At 38.8% G+C, this 21,646-nt stretch overlaps 7 protein-coding genes and 1 non-coding gene across 12 annotated transcripts; 4 read left to right on the top strand and 4 right to left on the bottom strand.

Moving 5' to 3' along the window:
- Positions 1–260: 260 nt before the first annotated feature.
- LOC115621824 (zinc transporter ZIP13 homolog) lies at positions 261–10,064 on the top strand. Of its 2 annotated transcripts, none has more exons than XM_030515618.1 (6): positions 261–740; positions 8,200–8,579; positions 8,641–8,748; positions 8,803–9,213; positions 9,274–9,429; positions 9,495–10,064. In XM_030515618.1, exons 2-6 carry the CDS (start codon positions 8,369–8,371, stop codon positions 9,671–9,673), a joined length of 1,065 nt encoding a protein of 354 aa, XP_030371478.1. In that variant the 5' UTR covers positions 261–740; positions 8,200–8,368; the 3' UTR covers positions 9,674–10,064. The 2 variants fall into 2 exon arrangements, with proteins under 2 accessions (XP_030371478.1, XP_030371479.1); XM_030515619.1 differs by lacking the exon at positions 261–740 and adding an exon at positions 2,310–2,327.
- Positions 10,065–10,538: 474 nt separating this feature from the next.
- Positions 10,539–11,930, bottom strand: LOC115621825 (40S ribosomal protein S8). Its single transcript, XM_030515621.1, has 4 exons — positions 11,912–11,930; positions 11,523–11,629; positions 10,901–11,312; positions 10,539–10,677 (listed from the first exon to the last, which is right to left on the bottom strand). Exons 1-4 carry the CDS (start codon positions 11,913–11,915, stop codon positions 10,574–10,576), a joined length of 627 nt encoding a protein of 208 aa, XP_030371481.1. The 5' UTR covers positions 11,916–11,930; the 3' UTR covers positions 10,539–10,573.
- On the bottom strand, positions 10,750–10,793 carry LOC115622065. The gene has a single exon (XR_003995322.1). It is a non-coding gene; the product is annotated as a small nucleolar RNA R442 (small nucleolar RNA).
- A 66-nt stretch (positions 11,931–11,996) lies between the features above and the next one.
- Positions 11,997–13,311, top strand: LOC115621823. Of its 3 annotated transcripts, XM_030515617.1 has the most exons (3): positions 11,997–12,569; positions 12,690–12,850; positions 12,915–13,311. In XM_030515617.1, exons 1-3 carry the CDS (start codon positions 12,221–12,223, stop codon positions 13,194–13,196), a joined length of 792 nt encoding a protein of 263 aa, XP_030371477.1. In that variant the 5' UTR covers positions 11,997–12,220; the 3' UTR covers positions 13,197–13,311. The 3 variants fall into 3 exon arrangements, with proteins under 3 accessions (XP_030371477.1, XP_030371475.1, XP_030371476.1); XM_030515615.1 differs by having other exon boundaries at positions 12,006–12,850; XM_030515616.1 differs by having other exon boundaries at positions 12,009–12,850; positions 12,936–13,311.
- On the bottom strand, positions 13,265–15,161 carry LOC115621822. The gene is made up of 3 exons (XM_030515614.1): positions 14,687–15,161; positions 13,903–14,604; positions 13,265–13,834 (listed from the first exon to the last, which is right to left on the bottom strand). The coding sequence occupies exons 1-3, from the start codon at positions 15,119–15,121 to the stop codon at positions 13,301–13,303; spliced, it is 1,671 nt and encodes a 556-aa protein (XP_030371474.1). The 5' UTR covers positions 15,122–15,161; the 3' UTR covers positions 13,265–13,300.
- A 350-nt stretch (positions 15,162–15,511) lies between these two features.
- LOC115620731 (KAT8 regulatory NSL complex subunit 2) lies at positions 15,512–18,307 on the top strand. 2 transcript variants are annotated; one of them, XM_030514116.1, is made up of 6 exons: positions 15,512–16,126; positions 16,190–16,382; positions 16,436–16,599; positions 16,668–17,074; positions 17,417–17,858; positions 17,985–18,110. In XM_030514116.1, the coding sequence occupies exons 1-5, from the start codon at positions 15,613–15,615 to the stop codon at positions 17,837–17,839; spliced, it is 1,701 nt and encodes a 566-aa protein (XP_030369976.1). In that variant the 5' UTR covers positions 15,512–15,612; the 3' UTR covers positions 17,840–17,858; positions 17,985–18,110. The 2 variants fall into 2 exon arrangements, with proteins under 2 accessions (XP_030369976.1, XP_030369977.1); XM_030514117.1 differs by lacking the exon at positions 17,417–17,858 and having other exon boundaries at positions 15,520–16,126; positions 17,985–18,307.
- A 286-nt stretch (positions 18,308–18,593) lies between these two features.
- LOC115620646 (glutamyl-tRNA(Gln) amidotransferase subunit A, mitochondrial) lies at positions 18,594–21,279 on the top strand. Its single transcript, XM_030513994.1, has 4 exons — positions 18,594–18,687; positions 18,745–18,992; positions 19,066–19,308; positions 20,204–21,279. The coding sequence occupies exons 1-4, from the start codon at positions 18,655–18,657 to the stop codon at positions 21,204–21,206; spliced, it is 1,527 nt and encodes a 508-aa protein (XP_030369854.1). The 5' UTR covers positions 18,594–18,654; the 3' UTR covers positions 21,207–21,279.
- On the bottom strand, positions 19,427–20,098 carry LOC115620647 (NADH dehydrogenase [ubiquinone] 1 beta subcomplex subunit 11, mitochondrial). The gene has a single exon (XM_030513995.1). It carries the CDS (start codon positions 20,014–20,016, stop codon positions 19,555–19,557), a length of 462 nt encoding a protein of 153 aa, XP_030369855.1. The 5' UTR covers positions 20,017–20,098; the 3' UTR covers positions 19,427–19,554.
- Positions 21,280–21,646: the final 367 nt, after the last annotated feature.

Raw genomic sequence — 21,646 nt, 5'->3', positions numbered from 1 at the left:
ATTCAAATGTTAGCCAATAAAATTAAAGAACACAAATGGAAATAAAAAAATCTGTAAAATAAACCCTCTTAATACAAAGACGCAATGCACCAAAAATAATTTAGTAAATGTTTGGTCTGACAGTGTCTGGTCTAATCAAGTGCCGTACATAATGCCATGAATTGTTGTGCACTTCTGTCAGCTGTTCGATCAGCCATACTTGTTTCGCACACGGCACTAGTAAACAAAAAGTACATTCGCTTCGCATATTTTTTTTAATTACTGCGCAAGTGGCCGAACAGAAGTAGGCGGCTAAAGACAAGAAAATTTAAAGCGTTCAGACGTTAGAACTACTTTATACAAGCTAAATATAAACTAAAACAAAGATAAATTCAAAAACGTGAAAACACTGAGAAGTTAGTAAGCATATCATATCAAATAGCTGCATTTGACAGAAGCGACAACAACAAACAAAGAAAACAGCCTCTAGCAACTCGGTCTCAGTGCAGATTAGTGGCCTGGCTGTTGATGTACTGCGCATTAAGCATATTTTTACCTACATATTTTATAAGTAACACGACTGGTCGAAAGCGAGTTCATGCGCATTAACAAAGTGTTTGTGCAAAATTGTTAATTTCAAACCTTTGGCATCCGGTATTATAGTGTAGTGCTCGAATGCAACATAAAATAGTGCAGTGCTGTCAACGTGAACGTTGACGCCCACAGAAGCCGCTACGCGGTGTAGTGCAACAATACGCAAGGTAAGAAGGAAGTGATATAAGTGTGTACAGATGTGTGTATGTACATACATATGTATGTATGTATAACTAACCTAGCATAACTTTCTCGTCCCTAACTGCCGTTATAAAAACAGAGATAAGTCATATAATTGAAGTGGCTTTTGCAAGCAGCACTTAAATTTAATGGTCAGTATATACGGCAGCTAAATAATCAAAGCACCACCATGTTGTTGGCCATAATCAAATCACACATTTAGCGACGATAAGGCCACGCTCATCGTGGATCAGACGGCAACAACAATAGCAAATACACAACTTCGCCCCAAACTGGTTTGTTTTGTTTTTCACTCAGCATTTTTTTTCTTGTTCATAGGCACGCAATTTCTGAGCAGGTTTAATGGCCGCTCATATCAATGCAAAGGTCCCATAAGCGTTGCTGTAAAAAATTGCCTTTCAGTTTAAAAATTCTTTGTTGCCTTTTGTGCTTTTCAACAGTCACAATTTTCTCGCGCTCTCTCTACGTTCTCAATCAGCTGACAATTGAGCGCTTATCATTGCTAAACAAATTTACCGTATGGTACGAGTGTGACGGTACATGTGTATACTCTACAAAAATTTACTTTGTACATACATATGTACTTATGTATATGTATATGTAAATATTTACTTCCATATGTATATCATCCAATTTCTGTAGCACAAAGATATATATATATATAAGATATATATACATATGTATATGTATACATTTAAATGTATGAGAAGTTTGTGAAACTTGTTCCCCTTTTTCAAAGCCCATTTATTTGCAGTTTTGTTTTGTGTTGTATTTAGAATTTCACAATTTTGAAATTGTTTGTACGCAAGGAGTCACCAGAAGCGTAGAAAATGAAGAGTAGCAATGCGACACATTTTTATTTCAGAAACTCCCAAAATTTTTATTTTAACATGTACATATGTGTTCTTAGTTTATACCATAAAATATTTATAAGTACATATGAAAAGTGTATCCAAACTTCGCCACGTCGAAATTAACAATTGAAATGAATTGCCTTTTTATTTTCAATGCTGCTGTTGCTATAGTTATTGTTGTTGTCATATGACAACCAATTTAAAACATTCGCATTACAATCATGACCAAATAGCACGTTTGGATTGATACATATGTATGTATGTACATGTGTATATATGTATGTATTTATATAGAAGTGCGATCGACAAGCAGCCATTGTTTTAGTGCAGAGTGCAAAATAATCTCCGCCATTACAAAAGTGTCTGAATGAAGCACTGAGCAACCACTACTAATTGATGACGTTCTCTGATGTTACAGCGGCCATTATGATTCGATTCCATACCATAGCTTTAAAATACATACATGTATATACTCATACTTATTCGTATTTTCGTGTGCTCGGAAGTATATCGTATTAGGAGAACCGCGCGACGCGTCTTAAAGCTCATTCAGAAAAAAGTTGCCGGCGTGATAAGACGTTCTCGTTAGCTAGGAATTTATGTGCATTTGTATACCTATTTATTACCGGACAAATCTCCCATTGTGTGTTTAGTTAACAAAAGAAAGAAATCAAGTTCAAAGCATCAGCCACCGACGAGGTCAGAGCTCTTGTCAATTTTTTTTATATTAAGAACACAATCCGCGATATGCATGTATTTTCTGCAAATATCTTGATAAATATGTACGAGTATATTGCCATGTGTTGTGTATTTAAATTTCTATAATTGGTGTCTCTACCCACAGTGACGTCACATCCTTGTAACTATCTATTCGCTTGAATGTCCACGTATCTATCAAAGTAATATGTAGCTTAGTTCTCTATGTTTCTTATTATGTTTTATGTCTCGCATTTAGCCTGAAGCTCTGAAACTCTTTATTGATCTAAAACTGGATTTTTAGCTTCGCTCTGCGGTTCGGATGTTTATACAACTGTTACTCAATTCTTATGAAACGTTCTCCTCGGTGTTTGTATTCCATAAATCGTCTGTAGCAAGCAAAATCTAAGGAAAGAACTCCAACATAAAATTGTGGAACAGCTGTATAATATAAAATATACAAAAAAATTTTATATTCTAGTATTTTCAATGAATATATCGCGGAAATGAACGAAAGTTCATATTTTGATGAAAAATAATGTGTAAACAGCATTTAACAAAGCAATGTGGTTGTTTACCTCGAAATTGTTTAGCATAAAGATAAAATAAAAAACAAATAAAAAGGGAAAATAAATATTCATAACAGAAGAACAAACATACATACATATGTTCATGTGTCTTAAAAGAAAGCTGCATTTCAATTTATTGATAAATTATGCAGTAATAAGGAAACTGATACAAGATTTACAACAGTTCTGTTCAGAGTTTTATTTTCCAATTTTGTAAATATTAATCCAGCCGCTGTTTTAATGAATATATACCAGTTGCTTTAAAAAATTTCGCATTGCTTAAAAATCAGTAAAATATACTCTTAAAAGTAGTTTTTACAATCGAAAGCTAAATAATCTATGTATCATTTTTATTGATTGTTACTTGTGGTAATTACAAAAATAGAAAAAGAAATAAAGCTTTACATAATATTAACTTCCAAGTAGAAATCAGTGCACTTCTTTTTCATAAATATCTTTCATTAACTAGAAAATTACAGATTCATTTGCAATATTGAAGAATAGTAAGGAGGGCTGTTAAAGAAAGCCTGTGGATTAAAAAGTTAATCCATCCATTATCTCTGTAAGCGAAAAGTGGTTCTTAAGTCCCAAATGTTGATCAAAACTGACCAAAACATTTTACACCTAGAACTGTTTATAGTAAAGATGAGGCAAGTGGCGTTTCATCCCACCGATCGGCAGCGGTAGCTATAATAGCTATATAGATTAAATGGACGCTGTGAAGTCTGGTTTTTTACCAGCATATTCGGTATTGATAAACAATTGTGAAATAGCTACTTAGTCCATTTCAAATCAATCATGTAATACTGAACAAGATAGAACGCTACAGTCGAGCAAGCCCGACAGTAAAATAGCCTGTACTCTCCACAAAAAAAGAAAAATTAAAAAAAAAATTAAATTATTAAAAAAAAAATTAATGAATTAATTAATTAAATTAAATTAGAATATATGTTTATGTTTAGTTTTAACAGCATACATTTACATCACGTACCTATGCGTGTTTATATGCGTGTATGTATGCAGCACAAAGTTGAACCAAAGCAGCAGCAACAACAACAGCTGCGGGCAGCGCTGCCGACAGAGCTGCAGGCAGCGCATGAGCAGCGATTTTACTTATGGCTATAACTTTCTTCAGAATTGACCTATCCTGATGAAATTTGGCACACGGACACATTAGTACTAACTGGATGTACCTACCAAAATTGATTTCAAAATTCCGAGAATTACGGAAGTTATAAGAAAAAACACGAATTGCGGGGGAGTGGGGGGGGTGCATCGAAAAAAAACTCAAACTCGTACTTTCTCGGTCTTAGGAGAATATGGAAACCAAGTTTGGTTATTCTAGCTCTTATACTTTCTGAGATCCTTGCGTTCATACGGACAGACGGACAGACAGACGGACAGACAGACGGACAGACGGACGGACGGACAAGGCTATATCGACTCGGCTTCTCATCCTGATCAAGAATATATATACTTTGTGGGGTCTGCCACGCCTCCTTCTGTGTGTTACATACATGCGCACAAAACTAGTATAGCCTTTCACCCTTTGGGTACAGGCTATAATTACTTTAGTAATGTAAGGTTTAAAACGTAAAATATATAATCGAAATGAATAAGCCGATGCTCCCGTATTAATTGTTAAGCCTTTCTTTGGTTAAGCTTCCTTGGATAAGCGTATTTGTTTATTAATTATATATATTGTGAATAAAATCCTCACTAAAGAAACATCTCACTTTAAAATAACGTAAACAACAGGAAGAATTTGGAAAAGCATACAATCTATTTAGTACTTCCACATATTTCACATATTTATCTTCTACCACTCCACAAGATAATAATTGTACCGTAGAGTTAGTAACTCTCTGAAAGCAAAACGAGTAGAACGTCAAAGTCGTGTCGGTCTGGCTCTTAAACACCATTGAACTAAAATACACTTTGTTGTAACAATCGTTCCTACGGCAGCCACATACATTTGTATTTGATAAATTTTTACCAATTTTGATAAAAGCAGAATATGAAGTGGCTCTGAAAACTGATAAATAAAAATGTTAGTGACAAAATGGTAATAAACAAAAAATATGTTGGTGCTAAGATTGATTTATGCACCTATCGTTTCCATAATATATTGCATTTTTTGAAATTTTAGTTTTAGTTCATGAACACATAAGTTATGATACTATAAGTCATTTGTGCAACGTTAGGTCCTATTATAAAATAGTTAACTTATAGATTGTTTTTATGCGTGCTATGCGTTGATAACAAAAATATTCACACGGGCGTTCAGGCGAATGGACAGACAGAACGTCAGATCTATTTCGATTCTTCCTGGATATATATGAGTATATGTACATATGTGTCTACAACATGGAGTATGTCACGCCCCCTTAAAACTGTCCCATACATTTCGCATTTAGACGTTCTAGAAAACCCTTTCACTCTTTGGGTATAGGGTATAAAAAACAGCAGCTGCCAGTGAACAAGTGTGGGACACAATAATTTACATGACCGCAAAAGTTGTGCAAATATTGAGTCCATACAGTTGCAGATACTTACCAACATGTTTGTACAACACATGTTTAGTTGAAATAATTTGTAACGTGCGACCGCACGTTGTTGATAAGGAGGATGGTGAAGGCAGAGTGCATGCGCCTCGAACAAAGCCCTAACTAAACCTTCAGTGTCCGAAATCAGTGCATTTGTTATTATTTACTAACAACAAATAAAAGCGCGTCTATACTGATTAGTTTTATAATCAGAAATGCTAAAAAAAACCGCACAGTTGGTGACGATGACGGACTCGTCTTACTTGTACGCTTATCAGCGGACAGAATGCCGCGTAGCTTGTTTGGCTCTGATTTGTATGTATTTCCATAGATGTATGTATATGTACTATTATATGTATATGTATTTACTTTTATGTTGTAGAAACAAAAGTGGAAGCCTCAGTTGGTAGCTGCGATTGTGGCTGATAGTATGCGGAACGCGTGAATAAAAAGCGTTTAAACGTTTTTAACGAAATTTATTTTGCCATGGCCAACTGGCATTGGTGACGTATACGTGATATTTGTTCATACACTGACTACAAATCCGTGAATTCAATTCCAGCTGTGCATATAGTACATATGTATGTATATACCTTACCTTAACCAACCCACACACACACGCATATACCTGCTGATCAATCATAATCGAGGTAAGAGTGCTTGGTAGACATGGCCGGTGCTCACGTTTTTCAATATTCATCCCCTGCCGACATATTAAGCAAACAATTTTAATAGCAGCGGCTTTTTAAATATTAAATTATTGCCATTTCTCTCTATTCAGTTGGCCAAATTTGTTGTCGTCGGTATTGTCGCTAGTGGTATCTTATCGGGGCCGAACTTCAACAATTTAAGCTGCATCAATACGAGAAATGGAACTGAAGCAAATATGTCACAATTTAAACGTGTGGGGAGAGGATTGTGAGGGGGGTCTTCTATAATGTGTACAGGTGTGGGTGTGCGTGCGTGGCTTCAACGGTTCCTTGCAGTTTTCCAGCTCGTCAGTATCTTTCTGACCACCAACGTTTGCGCATAATTGTGCTGTAGTTCGGAACTCATTTCCGTGCCCAAGGGTAGGCTATATAAGCTATATATTTTGACTTGAACTTGCTGCTGTGTGTTTGTGGCAAACAAAAAAAAATTATAAAGCTGGTGGTTTCCCTTGAGCGCAGAGTGCGTTGTCCGCCCACCGGGGACGCCTTGTGGGCGATCGAATTACACAAATTCAGGGCCTTGCACTTGGTGCTTGCTTTGCCTACCCTGCGATCAACATTAATATTTGTCAAGTGGAAACATATATTCTGTATAGTACATAGTAGAGTGATTGTGAAAAAGTTCATTCAAGAGGCGAATTTTTATTTTTCCTATCAACTGTTGAAAAAGGAAACGCAGTGACATGTAAAATTTATTTTAATAGTCATATCGATTGATTAATGTGTATGATTATTATCTCTTGTTTGCCTGGGCCGATTTCTTAAATTGTGTTTTGTTCGCAAAATTTCATTTTTCTTATGTCTTGCCATAAAAGTTGAGTGTGCATAATCGTTGATCACTTTTTACTAATCTGGTGAATTATCCAAGAAGTGAATAGAGAATGTCATTTAATGTGATTCATCAAGAAATGTCTTATAAGTATATACGATCCAATTACATTTGTACCTAGACTACTTGAACTACTGATCAATTCCCAAAACAATTATCAGAGTGTATTTCTTCACACTTTTTAATGTTTATAATACATGATCATGATCACTAAGGATCTCAGTGTATTGGTGAGTGATTCTAGATTCCAGATCCTAATGGCCCATCGGCTGTCTCAATTTGATTGGGATTTGGGTTTTAAGCTGCGTTTGCCAACCATTTTATGTGATCCATAAAAAGGGCCTGGCACAGTTACACAGGACTTCGGGTAATAGGTTAAGAAGCGCAGGGCAGTCGCATTCATTTATTGAAATAAGAGTCGTCTCTTCATCTCGACTAAATGACTAATTGTAGTCTTAAATGTTTATTTGCTGATCAATTTTATTCGTACTTTAATTCTGGTACTAGTTTTTCAAATGCAACTGCTACTACAAGTAGAGCGGATGATTCATTATAATCTTACACAACCCAGAGTAGACTTGATATCAAAAGAGTGTATTCTCTTAGGGAACAGCCCCTATTTAATGGATTATTTAATTAATATAAACGGAAAAATGAAATAAAAGAGATGACTCAACGACTAATGCTTTGTTCTTTACTGCAACTGTGATGCAACAATCATCACAATATGTTTATCTTGCCCAGCCTTCGCAAACATTACACATAGGGGTCCCCAAAAAGTAAAAAATATTCCATATGAATGGGAAAGTTTGAGAATCTATCATTTGCTTTAACGACTGCTAGTCAAAAAGTTATCGGGGCAATAGTTAAGCTACACTGATTTCTTTTTACACAAGCTTACTTATCGTACGGCTCACAGCATGTTGTTGTTGGCAGGTGTGGTGTGAGTGACCGAACCATCAGGTGGATTTGCACATCAGTGCCAGTGGGCCTTAGATGGACTGGTCGGCATAAGTTAGGCATTCAACTCGACTTTGCTCGTTGCTAGGGGGTTTCTTGACAACTTAAAGCCTATTCATTTATCAGGCCACTTTAATACTTAATATGTATATACATATATATCGTAAGAATCGTGAGTTGCAATATTGAGACAAGATTTTTGTGTCAAAAATATTTCAGATGTTTTTGGAATAATCAAGTATTTATTATTTTAAATTACAGTTGATATAAGGGGCGCATAACTTTGGCACAAATATTGGACATGACAAAAGATTAGAGGAATAGACCAGAAGACAGTCCAAGACACAACCCATTCACCGCCATAGGTAGGAAAGATAGCGCACAGCACAGATAACAACCGGAGATATCAGAAGAAGAGGAGGCAGCGACAATGAACGCCAGCAGCAGTTTCCTTGAAGAACACTTCGCCATGATCTATTCAAATCTCATAAATAATTACATGCCCGACTACTTCAAAAGTTTTGAATACACACCATGGGTTTTCTCACTTTTGGGCTCCGTCGTGATCGGATTGAGCGGCATATTCCCATTGTTTATCATACCCACAGATGAGAAAATGAAGAAGGACGGATATAAAGATCGTAAGTTATCAGACAATAGAAATTTTAGACAATGCTTATTTCTTTCTATGTTACATCATAGCTGCTGAATCCAAATTTTTGCGGATATTGCTCAGTTTTGCCGTTGGCGGATTGCTGGGCGATGTTTTTCTGCATTTACTGCCAGAGGCTTGGGAGGGCGACCATCAAGGTAAGCCAATTAAGGATTTCCCATTAGCGCAGTGCTCATAATTGCATTTTGCAGAACCCTCCAGTCATCCTTCATTACGTTCCGGCCTTTGGGTTCTATCGGGCATTCTCATTTTCACCATAGTCGAAAAAATCTTTTCGGGCTATACAAACGCGGACGAGGAGAATCCACAGCCCAAATGTGTAGAGATCGCCAACTGTTTGTTGCGTCGCCATGGTGGCAAGCTGCCCGATGGTCAGACGGCAGATAGTTGTGGTACCTGCGACATTGAGGATGTGGACAAAGTGTGCTTTCTGCGTGAGCGCGAAATCAAAGCCAAGGAGCAAAAGGAGCAGCCCAAAAAGGTGGCCGGCTATTTAAATTTGTTGGCCAATTCGATTGACAATTTTACACATGGCCTGGCGGTCGCCGGATCGTTTTTGGTGTCGTTCAGGCATGGAATTCTGGCCACTTTTGCGATATTGCGTAAGTATAAATAGCTAATTTTAAGAGTTTTATTATTGATCAAAATACGTTTCTTTGCAGTGCATGAAATCCCTCATGAAGTCGGCGACTTTGCCATTTTGCTGCGATCTGGCTTCAGTCGTTGGGATGCGGCGCGTGCTCAGCTCTTAACGGCAGGTGCTGGACTTCTGGGTGCTCTGGTAGCCATTGGTGGCTCAGGCGTGACATCCGCCATGGGTAATTTAATAATTGCAAGCTCTTACCGCCGAAGCAGCCCAAAATTTATTTATTTGTTTCTTCAGAGGCTCGCACATCCTGGATCATGCCCTTCACCGCCGGTGGTTTCCTGCACATTGCGCTAGTCACAGTATTACCTGATCTCTTGAAAGAGGAGGATCGCAAGGAGTCCGTTAAGCAATTATTGGCACTGGTCTTTGGTATAGCGCTAATGGCAATCATGACTACGCTCTTTGAACACTAGATCCTTTTGCGCAGGCAGCGTATATTGAGAAAAAAGCAAAGCACTTTGGCGTCCACAAATTATCAGTTTCATGTTTCGTTTTAATCGAGGCTGAGTAGCTTATGCTATCGAAATTTTCATGTACATTAGCAGTAAAAAAGTTTTTTCATATTTTCAAAAGTTTATAAAATGAAGTATTCGGGTTTTCGTGCCACTCGCTATATTTCATTGCATATTGTTGTACATTATGACGTTCTGATGCGCCCTCTTTGTGTGTTATGTAATTATAGCCAACTAAAACGAATGATATTTGAACTATTGTTATTAATTATTATAATATACCATATAAAGTAATATTGTATAGAAAAAAGTGAAAATATAAGCAAACATACGTACTTCTTTTTTAAGAAAACATTGGTTGTATTTTTTATTTTCTCTTTTAAAAAGGGATTGAGCTTAAAATTCAAATTTGTACGATGTCATTTGCTTCAATAAATCTTTTTGCCTTTCCAGTCTACATGCAGCCCAAATTCATTTTGCCAGCTACTTTACTACAAAGCCAATCACGAATTTATAAACCCTTACCACAATGGTTCACAGTAAAAAGAAATACAAATCGAAAATACATGTGATGGCCATCGGAATCATTCATATTAATGGAGAAAATAATTATAGAACCATATCGACAGATAATTCAGATAAAGAATATATGGTTGTCGCCTCTCAGAAGTTGGTATCAAATATCTTTCGAACCAAGAGGTCCTATATGGGCTATCACACCGAGTTTATTTCCAGCAATATGTACATTTATCCCTTGTCTAATAAACATGAATTGATATAGTAAAATTTAGTTTTTTATTATAAAAAACAAGCCGTTTTTATTTTCTTTTTATCTGCAAATCATCTGCTCTGCATGCCTATCTATTTTTTAGACTTGATTTTCTTAAGGTAGAATTCCAACTCTTTGCCTTCCAGAAGATAGCCGTCCGAACGTCCACATTGTCCAGGGCGGGATGAAATGCAAGCTGCAACCAAAACAAAAAACACATTAAACACAAGCTCAGTAACATTTCTCGCGCTAATTGAATTAAAGACGAGATCAGAGTAACTATGACAGCAAAATCACGCTCAACAGCTTGCATCGCACTTAAAACAAGATTGATACAATAAAAGTAGTCGAATCGCTTAGGTTTTTTCATCAAATCATACTTGTAAAACATTACTCTTAAAGCTAATAAAAATACGCACCTAAGATACGTCCGGATGTGAACTGATCTTCCAAAGCTTGTTCAACTTTGCCGTACTTTTGGCGTTCCAAGTACTTCTTCATAACCTTGTCGCTGCGCTTCTTGGTGAGCACATCGTTCTCATCCTCTTTTTGCGCGTGCTTGGGATTGCGCTTGCGACCCAAAGGTAGCACGTAGTGTGACTCGTACCATTGACGGAATGGCGTAGCATCAATGACCACAATGCTGTTCTTTACCAAAGTCTTGGTACGCACCAGCTCGTTGTTGGACGCATTGTAGACGACATCGGCAATACGGGTCTTGCGTGCAACGCCTTCGGAAGCCCAAGCGAAATTACCGGTTTCCAGACGCAGAGCACGCAATTTAGTGTTGCCACCACGAGTGCGCACTTTATGGACGCGGCCTGTTCCGAGCTACAACAGAAATAGAGTAGCATATTAACACATCGAAGATTTTTATGTAGGTATTTCTAAATGTTTAATTAATCAGAAGTCCGAACATAATGCTTTTTCGTCATCAATGAATTCGCAAATGAGCAAGTCAAGTGCTATTGCAGGTGACACGCGTTAACATCATTTTATAACAATATCAATATATGTTTTTAAGTGCTTCGGGGAACTCACCTTGGTGTTGGCAGCGGGACGACCCAACTCAAACTTGCGCTTCTTGCGCAGCGACTTGCGCTTGCCACCAGTCGCGCGACGCTTGTGTGCACTATCACGGCTTATACCTGGAAGTGAACACCACAAATTAGTTTTATTTTATTGCATATTGGCTAAATGAAGAATATTTAAAATCGCTCAGCATACACACATACATATGTATGTGCACATCAACACGCGGGGGCTGATCAATTTTAGATTGATTAATTTCAGTTAAATGTGCAGTTTCGCATAAAGCCGTCGACGGCTATGGCACAAGCGTTGCATTATTCACAATTTATGATTGTTTGTATGCATTTTGGAAGGGTTTTTCTTAAAAATTTAACACAATTCTCACGAGCGGCACTCACCCATGTTCGAGTAAAAAGCAGAAAGAAAGGAAAAGACACGAACCACCTCGTGTCAAAATTTTGAGGTTAGTTGCTTGGCATTATTTTGACGTTTGCTGCAATTGGCAGCACTTTTACATAGTTGCATTCATATCGATTGCTTGTAATGGCAGTCTTTGTAAGTATTTATATTTTTATGGGCAACACTGTACCGAGAACCAGACCCAAGCCACTTCCAATTTTGCGTTTTTAGAACAAAAATAAAAATAAACAATTTGTACGTGCTAGTTTCGGTAGCATGCATATATTATCGTCACACATGTAATCGATATGGTTGGTAAAAATTGGAAGGCACTTGCGCACTTTCATCGTCTTACAGAATATCTGGTACAGTGCAAACATTGTGACAAAACTCTTTCGTCCAAACATACATCAAGTAATTTAACGCGGCATTTGATTCGGAACCACAAGACTTTAGCGCGCAGCGTTTTTGCTGGCGAGGAGGGAAGGATGCTGGCAGAGTTGAAGGAGGAACTGCATGCAGCTGATGATAACGATATGCAAGTGGAAATGTCTGTGGGAGAAGGCGAAACTAAGAATGCGGTAAGGACCATTATGGGATCGGGATCCGGGACAAACTCGCGCGGGCAAGAGCCCGAAGCCCGCAACAAAGTCATTGGTAAAAATAACAAGCTATGGGCGCACTTTTATCGAATATCTGAATTCGTTGCTAAATGCAAACACTGTAGCAAAACGTTATCGTCTAAGCACTCGTCCTCTAATCTTATGCGTCACATAGTGCGACGACATCATATCTTTTCAAAAACAATAGGGGATCCACAAAATCAGCCTAAAAAGGACTCAATTAACATTAAACAGCAACTAGATCCACTGGAAAAGGTTGATTTCGACGACGTAGACAGCATCATCGAGAAGGTTGGAGATCATTTGGAAGATGAGGTAAATTGACAGGATGATACACTCTGGAGACGATGTGACGTAAACGTGTGATTGTGACTTGAAGGTCGCTTCAATTTCATTTCAGGAACCCTTCTACGAGTATGTTGTAGACAATACCGAAGAGGTTGACGCCAAGAATGGAAGTCAGCCGCCACTAACTGAAGTTCATCCACTGGAGACAGTCGGCGATGCCTTCATGGACCAGACAACTCAGCTAGATGAAAAACTAAAAGCCGAAACGATATATTACAACGAGATGGCTGAACTAGCTAGAGCCAAGCGTCGACTAATTGATCTTCAAACCAAGAAGCTGCTTATTGAATTGAACGCAGTGGATAGAAACTAAAGCTAACTTCAAACGTTAATTATTTATATCTCTCTTTAGTAATAATGAATGGGTCGCATAAATACAAATTACTTTTCAAGCTATACTTTAATAAATATGTAGAGCTAATAACTTATAGATTTTTGTTCACTTTTCAGCATTTCAATTTCCAGTAGCTCCTTTTTCGCCTGGAGTGCACATAAGTACTTTTGCATTCGATAAAACGCCGCCTTCTCATTAAAGTACAATGTTTGCTGACGCACTAGTTCTTCTTTGAGCTCCAATAGACGCGGTGTATCATCAGTTTCAGCCGATATTAAAAGTCCGTTGGGATCATTTTCAAACTTCTTATTATTGCTAAAAAACTTCGTTGCGGAGTCCACGCTTGAGTGCGGGGAGAATGGATTATCTGCAGTGACTTCGTCTTTAACGGCCATAGGGTCGTCAACAAATTGTTCGCCAGCTTCCATATCCACTCCGTTAAGAGCTTCTTCATCTACTGCGTAGAGAACATCTCGGTCCACCTCGATGAATTCATCATAAATTACCTGGAATCGACTATTTTCATCTACTGAAGTACTTTCAGCTTCACCAGGCTCTTCGACGATGATATTATCTATATCAAACTCATTTATTATTGCACCATCTTCTAACGAATCCTATAAATAAAAAGAACCGATAAATCAATTTAGCATCGGTCGAAATTTAACTACTAATCTGTCCTTACATCACCAATACCCTTTTGCTCAGATGTGGAAGTCCTCACACCATGCATAATCACCATGTGTTTACTTATGATTGGCTCCATTTCATCGCATTTCTGAAAAACCTCATCGCACATTTGGCACTTCAAAAGCTGAGGATCGTCAGTGATTTGACAAAATTGAAGCAGAGTATTCGATTCCATTGGATTGTCTAAGTCCGACTGAGAAACTTTTGAAGCACGAATGCTGGCAACAATATTGTGCATGCGATGCAAATGGCGCTGCAGATTACTTGTGCCCTGGTAGGACAAATTCTTTGAGCAAACGAGGCAGCGCACTACATCCTCGTTAATTCGTACACAATACTTCCACACCCCACTGCAAGCGCCATTGCCATTTAGGCGCTGAGAATGGGATATTTCGCTGTCCAACTCCTCATCCGCCGGCGCCTCAGCCAGTTTATTGTCATGTTTATCAATATTTGTATAATCTGCAATTTTGTGCTTGCGTTGAAGGTGTGAAATCACGTTTGCCGTGCCATGAAAACGCATGCTTCTATTGCAAAGCTTGCAACGTACCGTGTACCTGGACACCTTTTCGCAATATTTCCAAACATAGCTAGAACCTTTGCGAAAGAATCTATTGGCCTTATCATTAATTTCGTTCACCTTTATTTTGGCCTTTATACGTTTGAGGTTTTCTCCGCTGCTGTCATCGTGCTCCAACTGTGAATTATGGGTTTATGATGAGTTGTATATGTATGTACATACACACATCTCACGATTTAAATTATTATTGAAAGCTCACCTCATTTTCTTGAATGATATCAGAGTGTTTACGTCGCAAATGTTTCGTTATATTTGAGGTATTTCCACCACCAAAAAATAGCAACTTATCACATAAATGACAAAACGCTTGCTTTTCATTAGCCCGTGTGCAGTACTTCCAAATAAAGCTGCGGCTAGGCCGACTACGTTTATTCCCGTGTGGAACTCCGAGACGGACAATATTGTGTACGCACTCCAAATGTCGCGCCAAGTTTGTTGTTCTAGTGCTCACTAGGGTTTTACACACTCTACACCTCGAGACCTTCGGATTTCCATCGGATTCCAATTCATCAAAGTACTCCCATACGAAGCTGCGACGCTCTCTCTTATTTTTTAATTGTGGAATAGTATTTTGATCGCCTTCATATAAAATATTTGAATCATCGGACTCGGACTCGTTATAAAACTCATCCATTATTATTATTGGTAGTCGGTAACTATAACGCAATTTGGGCCCAAAACGCTATAATGGGTAACGCGAGTACAACTTCAAGAATAAAGTGTGACCAATATGTACGTTTGGTAAAATTCGCCATATATTAATTAAAAAATTACATTTTTGTAAATAAATTGGATTCTAAAGTAGGAGAAACTTTAGTAACTAAAATATACATTCTTTTTGAAGAAAGATACATATAAAAATATGTTTATGTATCTTTTTATATATAAAAACAAACTAAAAAATTGATTTAATTAAACACCAACATTATATGGTTACACTGGCTATGGCAATGCATGGGTAGTGAAATCTTTTTGTGACCGCATACATTTCACCACCTGGCAACGCTGCGCTGCTTATTCTTTTTATTTAGTCGCATTTTGTGTCAACATTTTCAATTTTCAGAGCTCGTGCGAAAATATTTTATTAAAAGTCTCTTAAACATTGATGTAAGGACCGTTTTCAAAATGGCTAGCTTTTCGCCAAAAAACATGCGTCAATGTACGCGATTCACGGGCACGCCATGTACTCCGGAAAAAGAGCAGCAGCTCCGCGAACAAATTCAGAACGAACTACATAAAATCAAGTACTGCGCCAATCCAACATACGAATGTAGTTTGATGCGCATAGGGGAGGGCTACGATTATTGCATTCGCCACATATTGCGTGATCCACGTGCTAATTATCGTCAGTGCTCACACGTTTATCCAAATGGTCGCAAGTGCGTCAATGCTGTGCCCAAATACGATACCAAAAAAGAACCCATTTTGACCACGCTGTGCTTCGAGCACAATCGCCACACGCAGTTGCAGAAAACCCACATAACTGTGGGTAGGCTACGCAATCGTGTGGAGACGAATGAAACGCTTTTGAACAGTTTGGCGCATCATTTGAATGTGGAGGATATAAAACCGGAACCCCCTAAGGCAGAGCCAGAGGAGGAAGAGATTGATGTAGTTTCACCGCATGTGACTCCGTTTGGTATACAATAGCTCTCTAATTATGCTAGTATGTTATTTAAGCATTTGTCTGTTTGGTTTACAGTTAATCAAGATTATCTGAACAATATTGGGCATGTTGTAACTAGCGTACGCAAGCGCCGTCGCATTTTGGACTATGCTTCGGATAGTTCCAGTAACGATGATGATCCACCGTGTTTAAGGAACACTGCAAAAGATCTGGAGCTTAATGAAACTGATTATGAAAGCGCCGACTCTGAAGAAGATGATCCCCTTAAGTAAGTTAACTAACTCCTTATGTATTCATCATTCTGAACAATTCCTTTTGTAGACATGCCGGTGTTTATACTCGAGTCGAGGCTGTGCGTCTGACGGAATCCAAACTGATCAAACTGCAGGGTCTTTACCGGGAACAGATATCACATTTGCAACACGTTTTAAGGCAGCGAAGGCGTATTTATTTACACGACATTCGTCGAGAACGGGAAACTTATTGTAACTAAAATCAATGTAAGTTTGGATGCGTCTGCACTTATAACACCGTTTCTTCCGCTGACTTTCAGGCAGCATTCATGACCAGCTGAAGGATACACCACACGAGCGTAAACTGTACGAACAGCTCAAGGCACTTAATAGTTATCATCGGCGTCAGGGTGTGGAGGCAGTGCTGTATAAAAAGATGAAGGAAAAACGAGCCCGAGCACGCGATTCATTGATTGTTCCTAAGACACCCTCTTTTCCGAAATGCATGTTCACCGAAGGTGGCGTCAAGTGTGGCGAACGGACTTTGCCTTGCTGTAAACATTGCCGCAAACACATTTTGGAAGATAAACGCCAAGTACTGTTCCGTGCTTGCGGTGTGGAAAAGAGTGGCGTTGTGTGCCAAGAGCCGGTTGCAAATATCTTTGATGATTCCACCTGTGTGCTGCATCTGAGCGTGGCCCCTGCCAAGCTTCAGTATATACAAAAGGTGCGTTAACTCAGCAACTACCCATTGAAACAATATAACACAAAATAAATACTGCACGTACACCTGCTTAGCAGCTGCCCTCCACGCATGAGAGCAGGCACAATGTGTACATACTAATGCATTATCCATTTACCCACATTATTGAGAACCAGGCCGTCGATCGGTCTGCCAATTTACATTACTTACACATACTCACTTTATTTTAGTGCTGCTGCATACATTTATACATATGTATATATATATATACAACTATATAGCATACACTATACACTTTAACCTATAAAGAACAAGTTTATTGTGATCGACTCTGAATAAAATACCGACCTCTCATCCACCCAATAGTTTTATGAAGTGCCGCGAACTCCGCCAAAAGAAAGCATTTTTGCAGGCTGCGTCAATCGAGATCATTTTCTTGACGACGATGAAAGGACTGTCGGGTCGCTTAATACTAAATATTCAGTTCAAAATGATCTGTTGGATTTCACAAGTAATCTTTTTGATTTCGATCTCAATGCTGCTGGGGATTTTGCAAATTCATTTGAAGAGGATCCAGATATGTTATTAAAAATGGAAACAGAAATTGTGCCAGAATCAACTGAAAATCAAGAGAGCAATGCAGCGCTTATTAATATCAAGAATGAAGATGGTGTGACCGTTGATGTGAATGAAATTCAAATAGGGAACAGTGTCCACGACGTTTTAAAAATGCTCGAGAGTATTGAAACGATGCCTTGGCTAAATGTTGAAGAACAAACAACAAGTTAAAAACCACTAACCCATGCATGTAAATCCGCCTAACTTTACCCTCATTGTTATTGTTGTAGTTTTTGCTGTAATATGTATCTGTTCTGACACTATAAACAACATGTTAGAATTCTTGCCATACTGATCATGATTTTTGCTTCCGCAGAAATACGAATCAGAAACAGAGGACGAGGAACAGTCTGCTGCCATCGGGATAAAGCGGGAAAAGGGTCTGCTGGACGAGTCGCAGGCAAATAAAAAAATTAATGTCACAATACAACACGGCAAGGACAGCAAGAATGACGCAAAGCTCCTTAAAATTGAGCGCGCCTCTTCGCCGGTTGGCTAATTGCGGGAATAATGAGGAAGTAGCTTTGTGTGGTGTTTAGTTTTGTAACCCCTAATATTTCGTTCAATATAAAAATTTTAATTGTTAGTCATAAATGTCAAGCAGTGATTTGTCTAATAGATGGTCCATTAAAACCCCTATAGGAATTGTTTTTTATGGATTGGTGAATATTTTTAAAGTGCCAGCAATATTTTAGTTTTTACGAACACAACTCGCTAAAAAAGCAATCAATTTATTAAATTAACGGTATAGAATATAAACGTCTGGGATCTTAATTTCTTGTCAGACGCTTGTGTCAAGAAAGTAAGTGAATGAAAACAAAAGTAAAATTTTCATTATATATGTTTGTGTTTGTATATACAAATGTATGTACATCTGAAGTTGCAAACGGAACTTGAAATGAACCAGTTTTAAAGAACAGTTCATCAGCTGGGGTTGTTTTGATACGTTGCGATTTTAATCTTCGGCAGGTAAGAGGCAGTAAGATATGCGAAGACACCTACAGCTGGGCATAAAACAGGTAAAAGCGTAGTAAATCTCTTAAGTAGTAGTGCCTCACCATGTATCCACATTGCAGCTTACTGCAAGCTATGCCGATGGGCACATCTCACCACGTCTAGTGGCAGACACCGCGCTAGACGATGCAGTTAAGTTAAAGACACTAAATGCGTTCGTGCGTCTAACACCTGAGTTGGCTCTTCATCAGGCCAATGAGTCGGCACATCGCTATAAGGAGGGCCAAATACACAGCAATTTGGATGGCGTGCCTATTGCCATTAAGGATAATTTCAGCACGGCCGGTGTGCTGACCACTTGTGCCTCCCGGTTAGTTGCATTAAGTGGCTCATTATTATTCTAAATTTTCTATTATGTATGGAATTTGGGTTCTTTTTAACAGCATGCTAGAGGATTTTGTGCCACCGTATGATGCTACAGTTTATGCGCGCCTTCGCGAAGCGGGAACTGTGCTTCTTGGCAAAACGAATATGGATCAGTTTGCCATGGGTGCCGGCACAGTGGACTCCATATATGGCCCAACGAAAAACGTATGGAGCGATGATCTCAGTAAGGATAATTGGCGCATAGCTGGAGGTAGCTCAGGAGGCTCCGCCTCCGCTGTAGCAGCTGGAATTTGTTATGCGTGAGTATCACACCATAGTTTTTGTTTACATTTTACATAACCTCAATGTGTTATACGCAACGCACTCAACAGCCAATTTTTAAAAAACCTGTATTCTATGTTAGAAGTTTTAATTTCATTAATTTTACAAGCCAAGAATTGCATTTTTATTAATGGCCTGGCATGCGATCGCACAGCAGCTGTTAGCTTCTTTACATTACATAACCAATCGCCTAACAAAACAAACTAAATAGTGCTCTAAGTTGTTTAAATAATAATTTCCGTGTTGGCGAGATCCTCGTCAGAAGGCAGCACTATGCTTGCCGGGTCCACATAGTTAGGGCTAACCAAATCAACTCCTGCTTGCTCGCGACGTCTCAGCTCCAAATAACCCTCACGCTGCGCCCAATCACGAATTTGTGTGTCGGGCAAGTATGCCCAGAAGAAAGTTCCCCACACCAGGCATAGTGTGACGGACACGAAGAATGTAGATTTCGCTGCGTTACGATCCTCCTTCTCAGACTTGTAATCAAAGCCATAGCTGACCCAGTTCTTGGGGCTGGGATTGGCAAAATCTTCGGCTGTAACGCTAGCTGGTGCTGCAACTGTCTCATCCTTCTTGGGCGACGTTTTAATCGTGCGACAGGCAGACAATGTCGCCGTCTGATTAAGCGCCATGGAGCGCTGTAGCGCCAGGGCGCGGCTGGTAAGGCGAATGAGGGCAGACATCACTTCCAGACGCGAAAACTTTGCAATTTTCGTAAATATTTGCAGTTTTATCGCTCGTTTTCGTTAATTACGCCTTGACAGCTGGGCAGTGTGACCGTTCGCAATGTTGGCTGTTGGTCAGCTGCTCAGTGTTGTCAACTGAAAAGGAAATAATGCAGTATTTTATTCGTTATATTTTGTATTACAGCGCTATTGGGTCTGATACGGGTGGATCCACACGTAATCCGGCTTCATATTGCGGTGTTGTGGGCCTTAAACCAACATATGGTCTTGTCTCACGTTACGGTCTTATACCCCTTGTAAATTCGATGGATGTTCCGGGAATATTTACTCGATCGATTGCTGATTGTGTTGAGGTCCTAAACACAGTTGCAGGCCCGGATGTAAAAGATTCTACTACCATACGGAGACCATTCAAGAGGCTGCAGTTGCCAAAGTTAGAGGAAATAGACTTACGAAGTGTGCGCATTGGCATACCCAAGGAATACCACTGTGAAGGACTGTCCACCGAAATGCTTGAGACTTGGACTAAAGTCGCTGATTTGCTCGAGAGTGGGGGTGCGACTGTGCGTCAGGTGTCCTTGCCAAATACAGCGGCCAGCATTTTTGTTTATACCATATTAAATCAATGCGAGGTGGCTAGCAATATGGCTCGTTATGACGGCATTGAGTATGGCCATAGGGCCACCGATGATCGAAGTACAGAACAATTATATGCCCATTCTCGGGCCGAGGGCTTTAATCATGTGGTAAAAACGCGCATTTTGACAGGCAACTTTCTGTTGTTGCGGAAAAATTACGATCACTATTTTGAGAAGGCGTTACGTGTTCGTCGTCTAATTGCTCAGGACTTTGCAAAGGTTTTTGAAGCAGGGTCTGTAGAGGAAAACGTCGACATTTTATTGACGCCGACTACATTGAGCGATGCCCCGCTCTACAAAGACTTTGCGGCCCAGAGTAATCGCGACCAATGTGCCGTGCAGGACTTCTGTACGCAGCCAGCAAACATGGCTGGCATTCCGGCTGTTTCCATACCAGTTCGATTGTCTAAGGCTGGCCTCCCACTGAGCTTACAGCTTATGAGTAATACCTTAAATGAAGAATTACTGCTCACAGTAGCCAGCTGGATAGAGAACCAGGTTGGCTTTGATTGCCTCCAAAATAAACATGTGTATGAGGCGAGGTCTTAATAAGGTTAATAAGTAAAAATACAAATATATATAAAAAGAATGTTTATTGCAACCATTTTTAAGTCTCGGTAAATTGTTCATCGATTGTATTGCATTAAAATAAAATACATATGTATGTACATTGATGACATACACCTGGACAGGTAATAAATGCTTTTTTTGTGGTCAAAACAACGTCAACTGATATACAAACATATGTACATACATACATATGTATACACATATTTTTTATGGTATTGGGAGCGTCAAATACAAAAATTTTAAATTAAGTGGGGCTCATAATGTGCACTGAACTTTTAAACCATTAATATCTGATAAAATCACGTACATATATTAATTCAATAAATATATTTTTGCGATTAAATTTAATATGAAAAACTTGGTTGTAGTCAAATTAATACATATATGAAACAGTCATATTTTCATAACATTTAATTATG

The sequence above is a fragment of the Scaptodrosophila lebanonensis genome, unplaced genomic scaffold (assembly GCF_003285725.1).
Source record: "Scaptodrosophila lebanonensis strain 11010-0011.00,11010-0021.00 unplaced genomic scaffold, SlebRS2 tig00000024-arrow-pilon, whole genome shotgun sequence".
NCBI classification, from domain to species: Eukaryota; Metazoa; Arthropoda; class Insecta; order Diptera; family Drosophilidae; genus Scaptodrosophila; species Scaptodrosophila lebanonensis.
Note: the sequence above shows the minus strand (reverse complement) of the source record. Positions and strands in the feature narration are given on the sequence as shown.